The sequence below is a fragment of the Pristis pectinata genome, chromosome 16 (genome assembly GCF_009764475.1).
Source record: "Pristis pectinata isolate sPriPec2 chromosome 16, sPriPec2.1.pri, whole genome shotgun sequence".
NCBI classification, from domain to species: Eukaryota; Metazoa; Chordata; class Chondrichthyes; order Rhinopristiformes; family Pristidae; genus Pristis; species Pristis pectinata.
In genome coordinates, this window is record NC_067420.1 from 18,703,753 (window position 1) to 18,723,436 (window position 19,684).

Sequence of the window (19,684 nt, forward strand, 5' to 3'; positions counted from 1 at the left end):
TTTTATCCAAAGTGCGTCTATTTATAGGAAGCTTATTTATAGGCATGCTAAACCAATGTTTTATTAACCTTTTTGATAATTAAATCCTGACTCGTGCACGTGCCTAACAAAATGGATGGGAACATGAAGGCTGGTATTGGCCTTTCAGCCCCATGAACTGAGACCACCATTCAGTTAAATCACGGGTTATCTGTGCCTCAACCTGTTTACCTGGCTCTAATCCATATCCTTTGAAAATGCTAACAAAAAAAAATTGATATCTGTCTGTGCTGAAAGCCTTAGTTGATGTTTTGGTGGATTGCTCTACCAGATTTCTATTAGCTCATTTACACTCCTGAATGGCCTGCCTCTAATTTTATGTTTATACTCTGGATTCTATTACAAAAAGAAAAGGATTATATTTACCTTCTGTATGGAACCCTTTATTAGCATTTTAAACACTTGTGTGTTTAGCCTTCTGCACTACAAAACAGAAGCCAAGGTCATGCAACCCCTGGGTACTATTCAAATGAACCTGCAGAATTTCCAGTTCAGTCACATGATGTGTCCAAACTTGGTCAGGGTTTGACACATGCTCTATATAAATTAAGTGCATTTCCCACCCTATCATATTGTAAACTTGAAATTATTAAACATTTCGGCTGATTTTTGTTTTGTTTTATGCAATTTGTGAGTGAACTTGTATCTCTTTGCCACACTGTGATCTTTAGGTTCCCATTTTAAAAAAAATTACGTACTTATGTACTTTTTGAATACAAGTCAGTTGATCTTGTACTTCCTGAGATTGAACTTCAATTTCCACTGTTTGGCCACTCAATAACTTGCCTTTAATCTCTTTGTAACATTTTACTTCTACACAATGTTTTGCAGGAAAGAGACATTTAAAAAAAAATTAACATCATTGCTTGCAAGTTTTAAAAGGGTGGAATTTTTAAGAAGTCAGTGACATGTGTAACAACCTTCCTTGTAATGCATTTACTAAAATGTTGTCACTTCCTCCTTAGATTATCCAGATGATTTGAATCATAGTGAAGCTTATCTACAAACCACAACATTTCTTCCAGAAGGTTTTACCTATCACGCAAATCTCGCTTGTCCTGAAAGACTTCCTTCTATGAGTGAGTATATCACAGGTCAAATTTTGTAAATCCATTGAAGTATTACTCAAGGAGACCTAAAGCACTTTATTTGCTCAATACATGAGCTAGATTTTTCACCCGTACAGGTGTTCTAAAATCCTAGAATGAATTATGAACTTTAAACTTACAGAATATGCAAATCAATCTCTATATTGGATATAATACTAAGCAGGAACAGAAATCATTTTTTCATTTCTTGTGTTGCTTGTGAGATGGAAATCATAAATGTGTGTGGTCCTTTTTGAGGTATTCTGAGTTTTCCTTTGATAGCATGGTGTATGGTACGTTACGTATAATCAACACTGCAGGAAGAGGTCTATTCTGAGATTTTGGTCGTCTCAAGCAACTTTTTGCTGTGGCTTCTTAGTCAAAACCTGTCTAAGATGCAAGGAAAACCAAAACTGAACAACAGATATACAAATTTTTCCACATGTATCTACCTCAAATGGTCCAGGAGGTCTGGGTGGGAGGGGAGGGGGTGGGGGGAGTGGTGGTGGGATACAGTACTTGAATTGTTATGTAAATAAGGTACTGTGGCAGATGAAGCCAAATTGGAAGGTATGCTATCTGCATACTAATTTTCTTGATTTTATTCTGAGGCACACAAGTATTTAATAGTTTCTATCTCTCAAAAATCTGTTTCCAAATTTTTCTTAGCACTGATGATGAACTTTGTTTGCCCACATTAATCTCTATCTGAAATTTACTCATCTGTTTCCCTTGGCAACCTGTGCATCTTCCTCACAGCTCATGGTCTCATCTTGCTTTGTATCATCAGTAATGATTTAGTTGTGCATATCCAAGTTTAATGTAGATTGTAACTGGTTGTGGCCCATACCCTGATCCACGAGGCATCTCACTAGTTACAAGGCACCAACCTGAAAGTAGCTCTACTTTTATCCCTGTGTGCAAATCTATCATGTGGAACCTTGAGTGTCCTTTTAAAAATCTGTAAGTATCCTCCTGGTTCTCCTTAGTTTCTCAAGCATTTGGACCTTTGTACTTCAAAGAGCTAGTGGTCACAGGTTTTGTGAGGTGTAATTGAAGAAGTTGATGAATTGCTGCGGTGTGTGTTGTTGAGTACATGCGACAAATGCAACTGGTGGAGAGAGTGGATGTTGAAGGTGATGAGTGGGCTGTTAATTAAGCAGGCTACTTTGTCCTGGATGGTGTTGTTCTTCTCAAAGCTGCACTCATCCAGATAATCTATCACTTGTAACATGCATTGTAGGTGTGGAAAGACTTAGGGAGTCGGAGGTGTTTGCCAACTGCAAAATGCCCAGTCTCTGATCTAGTCTCACAGCATTTAAGCAGTTATGTGGCTGTTCCCAAAGGTTTTAGTTAAAATCGCCAGGATGTTGAAGATGTGACTTGATGATGCTAATGCAGGGATTTCTCGGTAGTCTATGTCAAAATCTGGATTACATGAGAGCAAGCTTAATTGGGCTTCTGTGACCCTTGTTTTCCCTCTCTTGCCCTTTATTAATAGTAAGGGCCAGAGGACCAGGAGATGCCGGTGATGTGTTACTGCAATGATTCCTGGATAAGCATTGCAGCAACAGTGTGCTGACAAAAGGAACAGTTGGATACTGAATCTGAAGTCAGAGGTGAGAATTAAGCAGGTTGCCCAATGCTAACTGGTGTTGAGCTGTTTGGGTTTTGTTGCATAGACACTCACAGAGACAAGTGCTCAGCATTCTTTAGCACTACCGAAGTTGAATTTTGTAAATGGTGGGTTTTCATCGGTTTGGAGCTATGTCGCTCTTGATTGAGTCCTTAAATCATGGTAGAGTAGTACAGGTTCTGATTAGTGATCCCTCAGATGCTAATGGAGATAGTCTTGGCACAAGTTGGAAATGATAAAGGTGAGCGGATGTGCTGTTCCTTTTTACTGAAAGTTGTTATTTCCTGTCCTTTGTCAGGCAATCAACATTGCCTGCTGCATTTCAAGTTTTAGGAAACGCAAGCCAGATTTTTGGCTGCCACAAGCATCCTTGTTCTGGGCGGAGCTGGCAATGGAGCTTAAAGTTTGTAGAGTTATCAATGAACTATACCTCTTCTAACTGAATGATGGAGGAAAGGTTGCTAACATAGCTGAAGATGGTTGTACCACTGTTGCCTTGGGGCCAAGAACAGTCTATCTTCCTTTGATAATTAACTGTTGTTTCTGATGTTCCCACACAGAGGGCCCAGTTGATGTAAATATGACTGAAATTTCATTGGAAGAGATCCAGGAATTATTTAGTAAGGATCCTTACATGCAGATTGGTGGTCATTGGAAGCCAAGAGATTGCATACCACGTTGGAAGGTAAGAAATTGTAATGTGATTATGAAATTCTGAAGCTTTGCCTTACTAAGAGAAACTCTATTCCCAAACATTAGCAAAAGAAGTGGGAGTAAACCACACTGATCTTTGACTTGATGAACTATATAATATCATGACTGATCCTTGACTTTGAGTTCCCCTTCCTGAATGATTATACGTGGAGTCCAAGTGTCCAAAATACTGTTCTCTGACTTGAATATACTGAATGACTGAACATCCACACACCTTTGAAGTTTGTTTTTCAAAGATTTGCAACCCTATGATCAACTTGAACATTAAAGTTAAGTAAATGTGTTAACCATCACATCACTAACGCATTATAGAAAGTTATTAAGGTAACTTTCATTGACAAGCAAAGACTACTTCAAATACGTCTTGTCCTAAGATAATGTAGGTTTGTTTCTGCTGTATGTACACTCTTATTGATTCACATGAGTTCAGTTGTTAATGTGGGCATGAGCATTTTTAAGTTGTTGGAAGAATAAATTAAGCTTTGAGATCTTTGATAAATTTGGAGCCCCCATATGGAAATACTTGTGCAAAATGGGAATTTTTACCGTGGGCTAAATAAGGTAGAAACTGACCAAGTTTGATTAGAAATGAGTTCTTGTGCTGCACATTATCATTTTTAACTCATTTTTTGTTAAGCTTCTCTCTGCTATAGCATTTCCATTAAATAAATTCCTGTGAACGTTGCACAGAGGGTTCATATTGGCTCTGCTAGCCTGCTGAAGCTCAGTCATGCAAGAAGAATTAAATAAACAAACTAGAGATACCAGCACATGTAGGTGCATGCTCAGAAAGTGGTGATTCATATTTGGTTTCTGAGAAATTGGGTTCTCATGGATGGAGGATTGGTGCCAGTCTGTATGAAATTTATATTTTTCTATCCTGGGAACAAAATTCATAAAAGAAAATAAATGAAACCTCACATATTTTGCATGTTTGTATTTGCTGAGCTTTACAATCAGAAGATAATCTCTATTCTAATCTCACTTCACAAACCATTTTTCCTAAGATAATGTAGACCCATCTTTGCTATTTGTGCTCGTGCAGTTTCAGAGCACTATTTATATAGTGCTTAACCCCTGATTCATGTCAGTCAGCAACAAAAGATTGGGCTTTACCCAGAAGTCAATAGCAATCAACTTTTTCCCAAAATTAGCTATGCTTAATTCATTTACCACCTCATTGTTTAAAAAAAATTATAATTTTGTTGACCCTCTGTTTGAGGAGGATACCCACTGATTTCAGCCCATCCTTGCATGCATAAGCATTATTTCCATTCACCTGAGGGGTGATTGATATCCAGTTTGACTAAAATGAAATTTCTTTGTTCCCTATATTATAAATGAATATTTCTTTTGCCATTTGTCATAGATTGATGTACCTTGTAGATTTACTTTGCCTTCCAACTCTTGAATTTGTTAGTGTTCCGGTTTATTCCTGAAGTTTAACCTCCAAACATTTTTCGCAATTCATTCAGTTCTGTTTCTCAAATGATAACATTTTCAATAGATATCGAGCATGCGATCATTTTAATCTAAATTTTGCTGTTACAACGTACAAAAATATTCCAAATTAGTATTTTACTTGCATAAGAGTCAGTTCTTCATTGTTGCCTGTCATGTATGTGTGCTTTCATAATTTCAGACTGTATCCAGTACTGTTTTGATGTATAGTAGAAATTGTCCACTCATTGGAATAATTCCAGTTGCAGAATTATTTGTGTACTAAAAATAGCATTGGCAGCAATTTGTTTTACAGAACACTTGAAATTTAAATGAATTAACAATTATATTAATCCAGCCTAACCAATATTACAGTAACCATTTATTGATGCCATAATTTGAATTGTAACATTTTAGGTGGCCATTTTGATCCCTTTCCGCAATCGTCATGAGCATCTCCCTATTCTGCTACGGCACCTGATTCCATTGCTACAGCACCAACGCTTGGAGTTTGCTTTTTATGTCATCGAACAGGTGAGTGGTTTAAAAAAAGTCATCTTTAAAAGGCCTAGAAATCTTCAAAATGTGCCTTAAAATTGTAATCATAGCCCTGAATGAATGAAGTGCATACCTGGATAAAAAGCTATATCAATTTTTTTAAGGATTTTTATTATCTAAATAACTGCAAGAATTACATTTTTTTAAGGCTGTTTTCTTGTAATATTACCTGATTAAGATTTTCAATTATAAGGAAATATTTAATAATTAAAAACCAAAAACTGTGGAGGCTGGAAATAGGAAAATAGAAAATGTTGGAAATGCTTAGTAGGATAGGCAGCAATTGTGCAGAGAGAGATGGAATAAATGTTTTACGTCAGTGACCTGTCTTATGAAAGTTCTGGTAGTAGATCATCTATCTCTAAGGTTGAATTCTGTTCTTCTCTGTATTGCTGCTGCCTGACCTAATTACCAACATTTTTTAGTTTCTACTCCTGTTATGCCACTGGGGAGTGAGTTCCAGGATTGGGTCCAGTGACAGTGAAGGACTAGCAATATGTTTTCAAACTGGGATTTTGTGTAGCTTAGAAGGGAACTTGCAGGTAGTGGTGTTACAATGCACTTGCAGTTCCCTGTGTTTTCTGTTTTTTGTTCACAATTGTATTTATGTTTAGGAGAAACAGTATCTTGGGGAATTTGTAATTATGCCTAGTACTTCAGAATATACAAGCAAGTGCAGTTAAACTTGTCATTACATCAGAATTTGTAAGAGAGGGGTATAATTTGTCACAAGCTGATCACTGAAAATTAGACTTTGTACAGCTAGTTTGAAGTGAAAGCTTTCAGAATGTGTGAACATCAAGTAACCACAGGATCAGTTTCTATTGTGGTGTGCTCCTGTCCAAGAGCTCACTGACCCCTCAGAAGCCAGCAAATCCATCCTGCCCATCTTGCAAACACTCATTCATATGTATGAGCTGTATGTAAGTTGAGTGTTCATAACCTTGGTAGGATCTGTGATGTGGAAGATGTAAGGTTATCCACTTTGGTGCATAATGCAGACAAGTAGAGTATTTATGAAATAATGAGAAACTTAGGAAACATTGATGTTCAAAGCAACCAAGATGTTCTTGTACATAAATCACTTAAAGGTGTAGCAAGTGATTAGGAAAGCAAATGATATGGTGGTCTTTATTATGAGAAGATTTGAGTACACTGGAAAAGATGTATTTCTTCAATTATGTAGGGCTTCTGTAAGACCAGATCTGGAATATTTTGTACAGTTTTGGTCTCTCTATAAAGAGGATATACTTGCACAGAGGGAGTGCAAGAAGATGCATTTCTGGGGGTGGGGCAGGTTTGCTGTGTGTGGAGAAATGGGTGGAATGGATCTGTAATTCTCTAGGGTTTAGAGAAGTGAGTGGTGATCACTTTCTGAAACTTGTGAAGTTCTTACAGGGGCTTGGCAGGGTAAATGCAGTGAGGATGTTTCCCCTGGCCGAGAAGTCTAGTACCAGTTGTCACAGTCTCAGAATAATATGTAGGCCATTTTGAAATGAGATGAGAAATTTATTTACTCTTACAAGTTGGTGAATCTTTGGAGTTTGCTACCTGAGTGGGCTGTGTATGCTCAGTTATTGAGTTCATCTAAAAAAAGAGAGGGGTTGGTTTCTGGGTATTAAGAGACTGAGGTATATGGGGAATGTGGATTTGTGGTAAAAGATCAGCAATGACCTTGATTAATGATGGCACAGGCTTGAAGGGCCAGATACTTCAACTCCCTCAGCTTATCCTTGCATTTCTGTGTTAAGGATATTGTGTGTGCTTAAAGTTAATTCAAGTATGATTTCTCTTTTATTAGGCTGGGATTCATCCATTTAACCGTGCAATGCTCTTCAATGTTGGATTTTTGGAGGCTTTGAAAGATGTGGACTGGAATTGCATAATCTTTCATGATGTGGATCACATACCTGAAAATGACCGCAACTACTATGGTTGCGGGGAGATGCCAAGACACTTTGCGGCCAAGTTAGATAAATACATGTACCTGTAAGTCCTATGATTAATCCTAAGTAGACCTGTTGAGAGGTCCTAGGTAGCTATAAGGTTATGTTATTTCCCTCAATTCTGGCAAAATTATAGTCAAACAAATAATTTGTTCTGAGATTATTTTGAGGTATCCAAGGTAGTTTAAACAAGTTTGGGATGACTCCTTAATTTTTTTTACCCTCCCCCACAAGTCTTAAAGATTTGTAAATCATTTTTGGTTATGGTTAATTTGAGTATGATTTTTTCTTTATTAGGCTGGGTACCATCCATTTAACTTTCTTCCTGCAGGCTTCCTTACAATGAATTTTTTGGAGGAGTGAGTGGATTAACAGTGGAACAATTTAAGAAAATCAATGGATTCCCAAATGCATTTTGGGGCTGGGGAGGTGAAGATGATGATCTCTGGAACAGGTTGGTTGAGTTTATTTGATAAGATTAGAATTTATTCATATGTTATTTATAAAAGAAACTGCACATTTCAATAAATACCACATCAAAGCTAATCTTAATCCATAGTTTTATGCTGTAGGAAAGAGGGTGGAATTTGAAACTTCCCAAAGTGTTTCCAAATGAGTCTATATCAAATATTCCATTGATTCATGTGGGTGCTGTTGGCAAGGCTATTATTTACTGCTTGTCCCTAACTTCCCGTGGTGATGTTAGGATACCTTGAACAACTGTAATGGATGAAAGTATTCTTGCAGTTGAAGTAGTAATTGAAGATGGGGCACATCCCTGATGAGCATTTCCTCCTGGAGCTGAGTACTTCAGTAGGTTGATCCCAGAACATTTTTGGGTTTTCCTGGAAATGGCCAGAACCATCTTCCTTTACACTAAGAGTGACTGCAGTCAACGATCCTTCCCACCAGTTTCCAATGACTTCAGTTTTGGTAAGACTGCTTGATGTTACACAATGCTTTGCAGCCTGACTGTTAAGATAATCAGTCTCGCTTCATTTCTAATTCAGATATTTTCACATATTGAGAGCAAAGTGGTATGAAGACAAGTATCAAGCCAGGGATTAATCCTGGTTCAGTGAGGATTGCAGAAGGGCTGGATACAACTCCAGATATTCCTAAAAAAATATGGTACCAGTCTAATGAAGAGATAATGTAGGGCAACTTATTTGCTGAGCAGCAAAAATAGTGTGTAATAGACAGAGTTAAGTAATCTCACAACCAGTGAATCAGATAGTACCTCTGCAGTCCAATCTCTCAACCAGACAGGCGGAGGCAGAGGAAGCTCCAAGCACATCCCCACCCTAAACGATAGCAGGGCCCAGCATGTGGGTGGAAGAGAAAAGAAGCATTTGCAAACTAGTTCAGCCAGAAATAGATGATTCATCTTGCTTTTATCCTGAGACTCCATCATAGAAGTCAATGTGCAGCTAATTCAATTCACTCCACCTAATGTTGAGATCTCTATAAGTTGGATGGACAAGTTGAGCCAAAGGGCCTGTTTCCGTGCTGTATTACTCTATGACTCTGTAAAGCAGAGCTATGGGACCAGACAACATCCCAATGGCAGTAATGGAGATTCACACTCCTCTCGTCTTGCTGCTCCAGTACAGTTACAACACTGGCAATGTGGAAAATTGTCCGGATATTACTGTTCATAAAAAAGCTGTAAAAACCCAGACTAATTACCACCCAATCAATTTTTTCTCTTTCATCAGCTAAGAGATGGTGCTGTCATCAACAGGACTAGCAAGTGGCACTTGATTACCAATAATGTACTCACTGATGCCGAGTTTGGGTTTCGCCAGGGCTACTTGGTGCCATGCCTGATTTATAGCCCTGGTCTAAATGTGGAACTAAGAGCTCAAATCCACTGGTGAGGTGAGAGTAACTGCCCTTGGTACAAGGTGGCATTTTCAAGTATCAATTATCAAGCATTAACAGGGTGCCCTGATGAAACCTGAAGTCAATAGGCATCAAAGGGGGAAAAAATTATAGTAGCTGGCATCATACCTTGCATAGAGCAAGATGATTGTGGTTGTCAGATGTTAGTTACCCAACTCCAAGGACAGCACTGCAGGATTTCCTCAGGACCACGTTGAACATCCATTCATCTTCATTTCATTCATCAATGACCTTGATTCCATCAATGTCCAAAATGGGGATGTTGTCTGTTGATTGCATGGTTTAATTCCATTCACAGCTGCTCAGCAGATAATGCTTGTATGCAGAACTAGACAACATTCAGGCACAAGCTGATAAGTGGCAAGTAACGTACATCACAAAAGTGCCAGGCAATGACCATCTTCAACAAAAAGTTTGGCCATCTGCTTTTGATATTCAAAGGCATTTTCACTGTGTCCCTCACTATCAACATACTGAGGTCACCATTGACCAGAAACTCAACTAGACCAGCCACACAAATACTGTGGCCATGGTAGGTCAGAGGCTGTTTACTGAGTGGTTCATGACTCGTCCTCTGACATAAGTCAAGAGTGTTATGGAAAACTCTCCACTTGCTTGGAGGAGTGAACTTCAACAACTCTGAAGAAGCTTGATGCCATCCAGGACAAAGCAGTCCACTTGGCTGATACCCTGTCAACTCCAATAAGAAAAACAGCAGCTGCAGTGCATGTACCATCTAAAAAATATTACAACAAGTACTCATGCAGCCAACACCTTCATCTTCTAAACCCATAACCTCTGCCACCAAAAAGGACAGGGATGGCAGGTGTATGGGCACATCACTACCTGCAGGTTGCATATCATCCTGATTTTGAAATGTATCACTGGTTCTTTATCGGCATTAAGTTTGATTCCTGGAGTTCTATAGCCAATGGTATTGTGGGATTACTTCACCAAAAAGATTGCAGTAGTTCAAGAACGTGGTTGACCACCACCTTCTCAGACAATTGGGGATGGGCAAAAATACTGGCCTAATAAAGGGAAATGGCTGTTTAGAGTTGTACTCTGCATTGGCATTTGGGAAATTGGAGAGTAACTTCTGCTGCAAAAACTGTTGCAAAAACGGCCATTATTTTATCACCAGTTAATAGTAGATTGAGTGGTAATTTGCCAGTTTGGATATGTTTTTGTGGTGGGCTAGACATGCTGGGATAATTTTCCACTTTGGGTATATCTGTGTTTTGGGTGTACTGGAATAATGTGATCTGAGTGCAACCTGTTCTGGAATGCACATCTTCTGCACTGTAGTCCGGATGATGTCAGGATCCACAACACTTGATGTACCAAGTGTTCTTTGTCTTTTTGATATTACATAATTTAACATCTATCTTCTATCCCTGGCCTTTCTTCCATCGGAGAGTTCCTTTCCATTTACATACCAAACATTAATGAATCTTTGCTACAACATAGGGCTTTTCTTAATTGGTTGATTACGATATTTCTTCATTAAGGTAGGGAACCCATTTTACATCTCGTGTTGCACCCTTGCAGTGCATACCACTTCTGTATGCCTCAGCTTCCACACCTGAGCAGCATTCTTGTGAAACTTTACAACTCCACCTAATAAGTATGGCGTTCAGGTGCCCAGCATCAACTTGATTATCCGTCAGTGTGAGGAAACACAAAGCCACTCACTAGAGATGATTTGAAAAGGAAGGAAAGAGTAGGGAGGATGTCTGTGGCTGCCTCGCCATTTGGCATGATGGAGCTGACCGTCACTGTCATTGTGAAGACCAAAGGAGCGGTAACGAGGATGACACAAACCTTCAGTGGCCTGTTGGTGGAGAGGTAGAGATTGACTGATGGAGAAGACGTTGAGTATATGAATCAGGGATGAAAATGTCCACCGTTGGCTGCTCTTTGACATAATTCAAGAGAAGGCACATGTCTTATGGGAAGATGGTAAGAAGCAGCATGGTGGGCAAGAACATCTACTGGACAGTGCGAGCACCTGCAACATTTGTTTCTAGCCATGGGTCGCTTGATTGATTTTGCAAATGTTCTGTTTTACATACAGTTAAGATGGCCAGAGAGGCAGCAAGAGCAAACTTGCTGCTGCCGAACAGTAGAGTTGCAGAGGTTACAAAGAATCGTGGTGATGCACCCAAAGAGGTGTTCAATTCCAGCAAGACCACTTGACCTTGTTCTTTGGGGGGGGGGGGGGTAACGAAAGTGGCGGTTTCAAATTGCAACGTATCTTATCGATTGCTCAAACTTGAGGACAATGAAAGGCGTATCAGAGGTAGCTCTGCCAGTTTACTACTAGTCTGCTAGTAAGACCCTGGTCGGACCCCACTTGGAGGACTGCTCAGTTCTGGTCACCTCACTACAGGAAGGATGTGGAAGCCATAGAAAGGATGCAGAGGAGATTTACAAGGATGTTGCCTGGATTGGGGAGCATGCCTTATGAAAACAGGTTGAGTGAACTCAGCCTTTTCTCCTTGGAGCGACGGAGGATGAGGGGCGACTTGATAGAGGTGTATAAGATGATGAGAGGCATTGATCGTGTGGATAGTCAGAGGCTTTTTCCCAGGGCTGAAATGGTTGCCACAAGAGGACACAGGTTTAAGGTGCTGGGGAGTAGGTACAGAGGAGATGTCAGGGGTAAGTTTTTTACTCAGAGAGTGGTGAGTGCGTGGAATGGGCTGCCGGCAATGGTGGTGGAGGCGGATACGATAGGGTCTTTTAAGAGAGTTTTGGATAGGTACATAGAGCTTAGAAAAGTAGAGGGCTATGGGTAAGTCTAGTAATTTCTAAGGTAGGGAGATGTTTGGCACAGCTTTGTGGGCCAAAGGGCCTGTATTGTGCTGTAGGTTTTCTATATACTGAATTGAATTGGATGAAGACTGGTTTCTGTATTGGTGTGCAAATGTGGATAAACTGAAAAAGATTTATTCACGGAGTATTCCTTGCTGACAACAATTACAAGTGCTTTAGCCTAGTCTTTTGCACTCAATTCCAGGATTCTGCCATCATTGAGAATGAATTTCTATCCAACGCACCCACCCCCCGTCCTAGTTTAACTATCCAACATCATTTGAACTGGTGCAAGTGACTTAGCTTTTCATTAATACTTAGGGAGCAGTTTGGGGGGGGAGGGGGGAGGGGAAGGGCTAAAAATCCTGTTGATCTGCATTGCTGATGGAAGTGCAGTGGCTAAAATTTTCAACAGGCGATGGAGGATTAGAGAATATTTTATGGCACTTGGGACGTTGAGGCAGCTGGTATAAGCATGTTGTAGCAGAACAAATATCCCTGCCCTACTTAACATGTCAGACCTGATTTGTGTAATTGAGCTTGCAGGCTTGGTGGTACAGATAATAAGCAGTCTCCTGAGGAACAGTGAATATTATCCAGAGTTAGTAAATGCTATGTTAAGTAATTATTTGGAGTCAGGTTAAATATCATAAAAAGAGTAAACTAGTTCTCTTTTCAGAAAATTTATAGTAGAGTGATCAAGTAAGAGAGGAAAAAATTACCTCTGTAATTTAGTGATGTCTGAGTAGTGTAGATACTATTATTAGAGCCTTCGCTTTAATTTTGGACCTTTGCTTTGGAGTTTCAAGTTGTGCTTTGGCATGATTTGCATTTCTTTTTAATTATCCGATTCAGGCTTGCAAGTATATTGTTGTATAGTAATTTTCAACCGGAGGTTCTCCTCTCAAAAGTAGCACAAGATATTAATAGTCTGAGAAGAGGGAATCACACTAGTCTGGTTAGTAAACCAATTTTAGATCAAGTTTCTTTAGTTCTTCCCTTTCACAAATGGGAGATGTAAGGAGGGTAATTTGATTTGAAGAATGAATCGCACAACTGTCAAAGGTGAGTAACCTGTGCCTTGAGAAATTCATCTGGCAAATTTGTTGAACTTAAAGTTCTTCATACCAAACTCTTGCTTAGGATGTGTAACTTTCCAATTTTTGACATGCTCTTTAAATTTGCTTTTAATCAAACACAGCAATTTACAATGAGATAAAAATTGAGTTAATATTTTTCTATGTATTTTTATTTAGAGTGCAGTTTGCAGGCCTTACGGTAACAAGACCAGAGGGTGATTTAGGAAAATACAAGTCTGTTCCTCATCATCATCGAGGGGAAGTGCAATTCTTGGGAAGGTGAATACAAGTTTTGTAGCACTGTAATTGTATGTGGTTTTGAGTATTGTATTCTGGAAAAGATGGTAGAAAATATTATTTTAGTTTGTATAATATCTTGCAATTGAGTAAAACGATAATTGATCTTGTGACTACCAGTTACTACTTTGGTTGGCCAGTTAAGTAAAGTAAGGAAGAAATTGCATTAGAATTCCTAGCACTGTAATTTACAAAATGCTTGGAAGGCTATCGGAAGAAAGATGTTCGGAACATTAAGTACAAGAAGATGCATATAGACAAAGGATACAATAACAACTTGTCCATGAAAGATAATTGCTTCTTTTAAAGTAATTTCATCTTGGGTTTAGATTAACTAATCATATATAATTATCTGAGCCACACCTTATTTGCCTGATGGATCCTGCGGTAAAACTCCAAATAGCAGAGCTTTGAAATCTTACCAATTAAAGAAAAGCAACTCAGTCGCACTAAATTGTAGTAGGCAGAGATCAATCTGCATTGAGACTGAATTTCAGGCTGAGTCAATTCAGTTAATTTTGTTCCTCAATTTATTCCAAAATTTACATAAACATGCATGCTGGAACTGGAATTCTGAGTGCAGAACACCATTCAGTCCTAGAGCACTGCAACTCTTAAACATTTTGGGTCAATAACCTCCTATCAGAACTGAGAAAAGTTAGGGATGTAGATTTTACATTGTAATAGAGGACAAAGGGGAAGGTTTGTGATAAGCAGGAGGCCAGGAGAAATTGGATGATCAAATCTAGCGAAGAACAGGAAATATGTGGGGGGGTAGGGGAACTTGTTTGGAATCTGAAATTACCAGAAGAGTGGGGTGGGAGGGGACAACTGAATGCTTTAGCAGCAGGAATTTGTTCATATTACTTCCATTTCAATGTACAGCATATCTTCCACTTTAGGGAAAATCAAGTGTAGATTGGTTGGCTGCTTTGCCGAACACCTCCATTCAGTTGCAAGTGCGACTCTGACCTTCCTATTGTTTTATCACTTAAATTCCTCATCCCGCTCCCACTCTCACTCTGACCTCTGCCTTTGACTTCCTACGCTGTTGAAACAAGCTAAGGAACTGCACCTTGTTTTCCAACCAGATTACAGTCTTCAGGAGCTAACATTGCATTCACAAATGTCAGATATTCAGCTGTTCCTGTTCCTCATTTCGTACTTTACTCTGTCTTGTAATTTTAGATTTAATTTGTCTCCTATATACACCTACCCCAGATGTTCGTTGTTATTCACAAGCCTTTATGACCCTATTTCAGCTGAAACCACCAGCACTTGTATCATTCAATCCCTCCTCATCCCCATTTTGTTAGCCAACTTTACCTTTTGTGTTTTCTGCCCTTCCCCTATTTGTGACTTGAAACTTTTATTAATCTGACTTTTCCAAGTTCTGATGAAAGATCTCGACCTGGAATGTTAATTGTTTCTTTCTACGTAAATGCTCCCCTGCTGACTACTTCCAGCACTTTTTTGTTTTTATTTCAGATTTCTAGCTTCTGCAATATTTTCACTTTTAGGCAATCCTAAATATTTTTCTTTATCAGTAAATTGACACTACACAGTGAGGTACTTGATGAACCGATTGATTATCGTTATGACTACAGTTTGTGATGACATTTCTGTTGTGTGTGAAGTGTAATTTCCATGCCAGTAGTGTGATTCCTTTTTCTTAAAAAAATCAGAACTCTAGGCAACCTGCCATCAGGCAGTGTATCACTCTCTTTTTAAAAAAAAAATTGTAACATGCTTTATCTTTATTTTACTAGTTTAGTTAGTAGACATCCCATTAAAAGGAGCTTTTAGTGAACTTGAACCAGTGGTGCTTTATATATTGATGTCACAGTCTGACCAATTAAGTAAAATGACCATGATGCAAGTAGTAATTACATACTTGTAAAATATTCTGGTTCTTTTTTTTTAGAAAAGTACTTTTTGCATGCACTGATTGATTAAGGCAACCATAGCACCAGAAATCCTAGTAGTCTTTTGATATTCCACATAAGGTAGAAATACTAAATACATATTAGATGTGTTCAGTATGTTTATTGGTTTGTGGGTTTTTTTTTAACTTAATGGTTTGAAAATCATTTAAGATCTGATGAATTGCTTTGTAACATTTCTCATAGCCACAGTATATTTCCTTTCAGTGCAGAGGATAGTTTTGGTGAGAATGTTTTGAATCCAAATAAAACGTCTGCAAATAATACTTATTGGCCAGACAAGTTTTCTTGCCCATCAGGCAAATGAAAGGCGAAGTTACAGAGCTGTGAAGATTTGTATTAAAAATAGTCATTTTAGTGACATTGAAATACAGATGATTTGAAAAAAAGATCATTTGAATGTTGTCCATCTATTCAAACATGCCTATACTGAACAAATAGATATTTTGAATGTAATCTAGAAATTAGTTTATTGGAATTATAACTCCCTTTTATTCAAGTTGTTTCTAATCTATTTTCATGCAAATTTGCAAACTTGAACCATATTTAGAATTGCATCCATTATCAGCAATTGGAACAGTACATCAATTGAGAATGTTTGTTTTAAACAAGTGTGCAAGCATTGACAGTGAAAAGTTTGGCTGATTTATCTTAATCCTTTTCTTTTGTTGCAGATATGCCCTACTGAGACGTTCAAAGGAGAGGCAGCAACTTGATGGTCTGCAAAACTTGAAGTACTTTCCAAACATCACAGTTGAAGTCTTGTATAAAAACATAACTGTAAACTTGACACCGGAGCTGGCTCCAGTGAGCGATTATTAAGTGATAATGGTCATAGCAGATTAGTGAAGGTTAGGGTCCTTTTTCAAGAAAAAAAATTGATGGATATAAAACTTTTGCTGGCTAAAAAATCTGCAGTAACACAACACAAGACTGTGTGATCTTGAAGAAGACATCAAAAACTTGGTTATACAGAGATTGGTTCCTGTTCAATACCAGTGCAGAAAGAGCTGATGGATATGAAACATCAGGTTTGAAATTCATTATATCATGGACTCCATCAGTGTAACCTCTTATTCCCATTTTCCCAATTGGATAATAGGGCACCAACAGCCAAGTTAGAAAAGTAAGCTGATGAATCCAAATAACCATTTCTTGGTAATGAGTCAAACTGAATTTTAAGGCTGCAGAACTAGATGGAAACTATTGCATTGCAGTGAGCAGTTGTTTTCCAATCAATTGATTAAATTAGTTGAAATCATACCATTATTTTTTTTATTCACTAGTAATTGTTAATTTACTTCTAGTGAATGAAGTTTTTTTGTAAATAAGCTGTGAATTGCCAGATATTTTTTTATTTATAGTCGACTAAACCACAAAGTTTACATGTTGAGATCAATGAATATGTGTCTGCTGTTGTATAATTGGGCACAGAATACTCTGGACATTATCCCTTTAATTTTAAATGCAAGGGAATTTGATTAGTACGTGCTCCTGTACGTATGATTTAAAGTGTTTTGTTTCAATTGTCTTTACTGCTACACATTTATGCTGCTGAAATCCATGGATTGTTCTGAGAAAGTTTGCCATTTCAACTCTTAGCTCTAATGTTCAACTTTAGCTTCAGTTTATTTAGTGTAACTTTTTTATTTGAATCAACTATATTTTGCTACAAGAAAACAGTGTGTGCCAATGATACTGTGGCATTTTGTTAGCAGTTGATAAAATGCTAGACTTAGAAGTGTTGAGTATTGTGGCAACATCAAAACTGCAGTGCTGAGTTTCTCCTTTTCTATAATGTTTTGTTTTGAGGGTCCAAATATCTTCTCTGATCTGAGGCAGCTGATAACTTTGGTTTAGCTGTCTGAATAAATCAGGGATTTCTTTTGTCCTTTCTCCCAACCTGCCCCTCGTTCCCCACCACCTTAACCACCGTGTTTTTGAAGGTTAGTTTATCAAGTTGGTGCTAAAGTCTATTTAAATTAATAGCTTTTTGAAATATTTCTAGTAATAGATGTTGTAGCAGTACACTACATTAGGGTGTGGTAGGATATGGAATTATACCTAAGATTTTTGAGAGTTTGTGCCAAGGATAAATGAGGCATTTCTCCATGTTGGTAGAAAATGATGAGCCTGTCTGTGGCATTTTAACTCTTCTGCAGGAGGTCTGTTATGCACACCAAGAGAGAGGATGAGCAAAAGTGAATGTTTTTGTTAAATAATTGGGACCTGTATGTATCTGTATATTTTTGTATCCATCTTTGGTTTGCATCTTTAATTGTTCATCCACCAATGAATGGTAGTGACATAACACAGACCCCATCCCCTGCAGTGAGGAGCAATCCATGTGAATAAACTTCTAGGCTTTTGCTGTTAGGTCATGATCAGTCAGTATGAGAGGACATCTAAGGATGAAATTATTCCTGTCCATCGTTTTGTTTTGGCCTAAAGATTAGTTTGAGTACAAAATGAAATTCTTTTGGACTCGGATAATTTTTTTGTTAAAATTTTCAAGACAGAATTTCATTCAATTAGACTTGTGTCCTTGAAAGGCTGTTAGCCTCATTCACTTTATTTGCATTTAAAGCTGATGTTTCACAAGAGTATTTTGAAGAGTATGATGCAGGTAGAGCGTGTGGCAATAAAGAGAATACCGATTGCTGTTGGTAGTGGTTTAAAATAATGTATTGCTATTTCTGAATCCAGTATATTGCTTTAAAGCAGAAAATAAGCTTATAATTGTATTTCATTTTGATTATAGCTATATGTAACTATATTTTGTGCTTTCCCCTCTTTCTATTCCTCTCCACATTCCTGCATCCTTATTCCTCTTCACTTTTTCCTCTTCTCCCCCTCTCTCCCTCAACCAAAACCATCCCTTCCAAATGGCTTTGATGAAGCACTTAAATATATACAGTTCATGTTTTGGTGTTTTCTATACTATTTAAGTTTTGTGTATTTCTATAAAGGAGAAAAATTTAATTTGCATGTCCCAACCTCCTATAAAAAGCATCTCAAAAATGCAGAACACGTTGTCTGTTGGGAATATGCAGTAAGGCAGAGCACACTCTTACTGCTTGTGGTAATTTCCAGTTTTAATTTTTAGTGTGACTATAAAGTAATTTGAACTAAGTTTTAGAGGATAAATATACTTTTCCATATATTTCATCTAAGATTCCATTTCCACAACAAACATGTCCCATGTTGTGATAATTCTTAGTTCCCCATTTTGATCACTTCTATTGGTGCACCAGCCCCACAGTATGCAAATATTTGCTGCAAATGGTCCTGGGCAGAAAAGTTAGCAAAAGGAAGCCAGGAATCTAATTTTGACAGAGCACTGCAGGCGGTTGTGCAAAACACCTAATACAATCTTTTCTCCAATGTTGGCATGAATTGTTTATAGAATATTGTTTAATTTTCTTTGTTGTATCGTCTAGTTTTTGCATGTTTCCAAGTAGAGCTGGACAAATCAGCAAAGTTCTCAACCTGTGCACTGAAAAGCATCAAAGTATTACTTCTCACCTCAAAGCCTTCTGTCTTATCTTTCACACGTTTGATCATTTGTTTATACATTTTTGTATTAATTTATGGATGATTTTCAATAAAAAGTGACACATGCAATGAGTTTGTGTAGCATGGTAATTCGTAAGGCTAGGAGTTTTGTTCATTGTACTATTCAAAATAAGCAAACAAAGATGTTCTCAAATTAAATCATACTAGGAATGATTGTCTCTATGGAATGTCATAGAGGGTGAACTTGGTGAGCCATGTTTAATTGTAGGACCATGAACACTCAGATACATAGTTTCCTCAGCATCATTGCAGAATTGAAGGATTCATGTTCAACAATTGTTGTCTGAAGCCATCTTGAACTGATGTCTCTATTTTTGTCCAATTAAACTGCAGTTTTTCAGTGCTTTTTTAAAATATGAAATTCTTAAACTCTGTACAATGATGATCTGTTCTTGGGGTGATTATAACAAATTAATAGAGATTATGGATATTGTATAAAACTTCAATTTGTTGCAGCCCTTGGTCCTATGGCTTACAATTCTATCATTTTAATTACAGTACCATTTAGGGAAGTAAATTCATATTCAATACCAGGAATTCCTATGGATAAGGTTCATGGGTCTTGTGGAATGTTTTTTAGTAACAAGAATGAGATTTACTTAGCAATTTTACCCTAAAGTAAAACTCCTATTCTTTACATGTTACT

The 19,684-nt window shown here is 37.9% G+C and overlaps 1 protein-coding gene across 2 annotated transcripts in view; it reads left to right on the plus strand.

Annotated features, from left to right (window-relative positions):
- Positions 1-19,079, plus strand: part of LOC127578963 (beta-1,4-galactosyltransferase 5-like) — a 56,449-nt gene extending 37,370 nt beyond the window's left edge. For both annotated transcript variants that reach the window (XM_052031559.1, XM_052031560.1), the window contains exons 3-9: positions 1,005-1,118; positions 3,324-3,448; positions 5,335-5,451; positions 7,277-7,464; positions 7,753-7,875; positions 13,400-13,501; positions 16,137-19,079. In XM_052031559.1, the coding sequence (XP_051887519.1) occupies positions 1,005-1,118; positions 3,324-3,448; positions 5,335-5,451; positions 7,277-7,464; positions 7,753-7,875; positions 13,400-13,501; positions 16,137-16,284 (917 nt within the window). In that variant the 3' untranslated portion in view covers positions 16,285-19,079. The remainder of the gene's footprint in view (positions 1-1,004; positions 1,119-3,323; positions 3,449-5,334; positions 5,452-7,276; positions 7,465-7,752; positions 7,876-13,399; positions 13,502-16,136) is intronic.
- Positions 19,080-19,684: the final 605 nt, after the last annotated feature.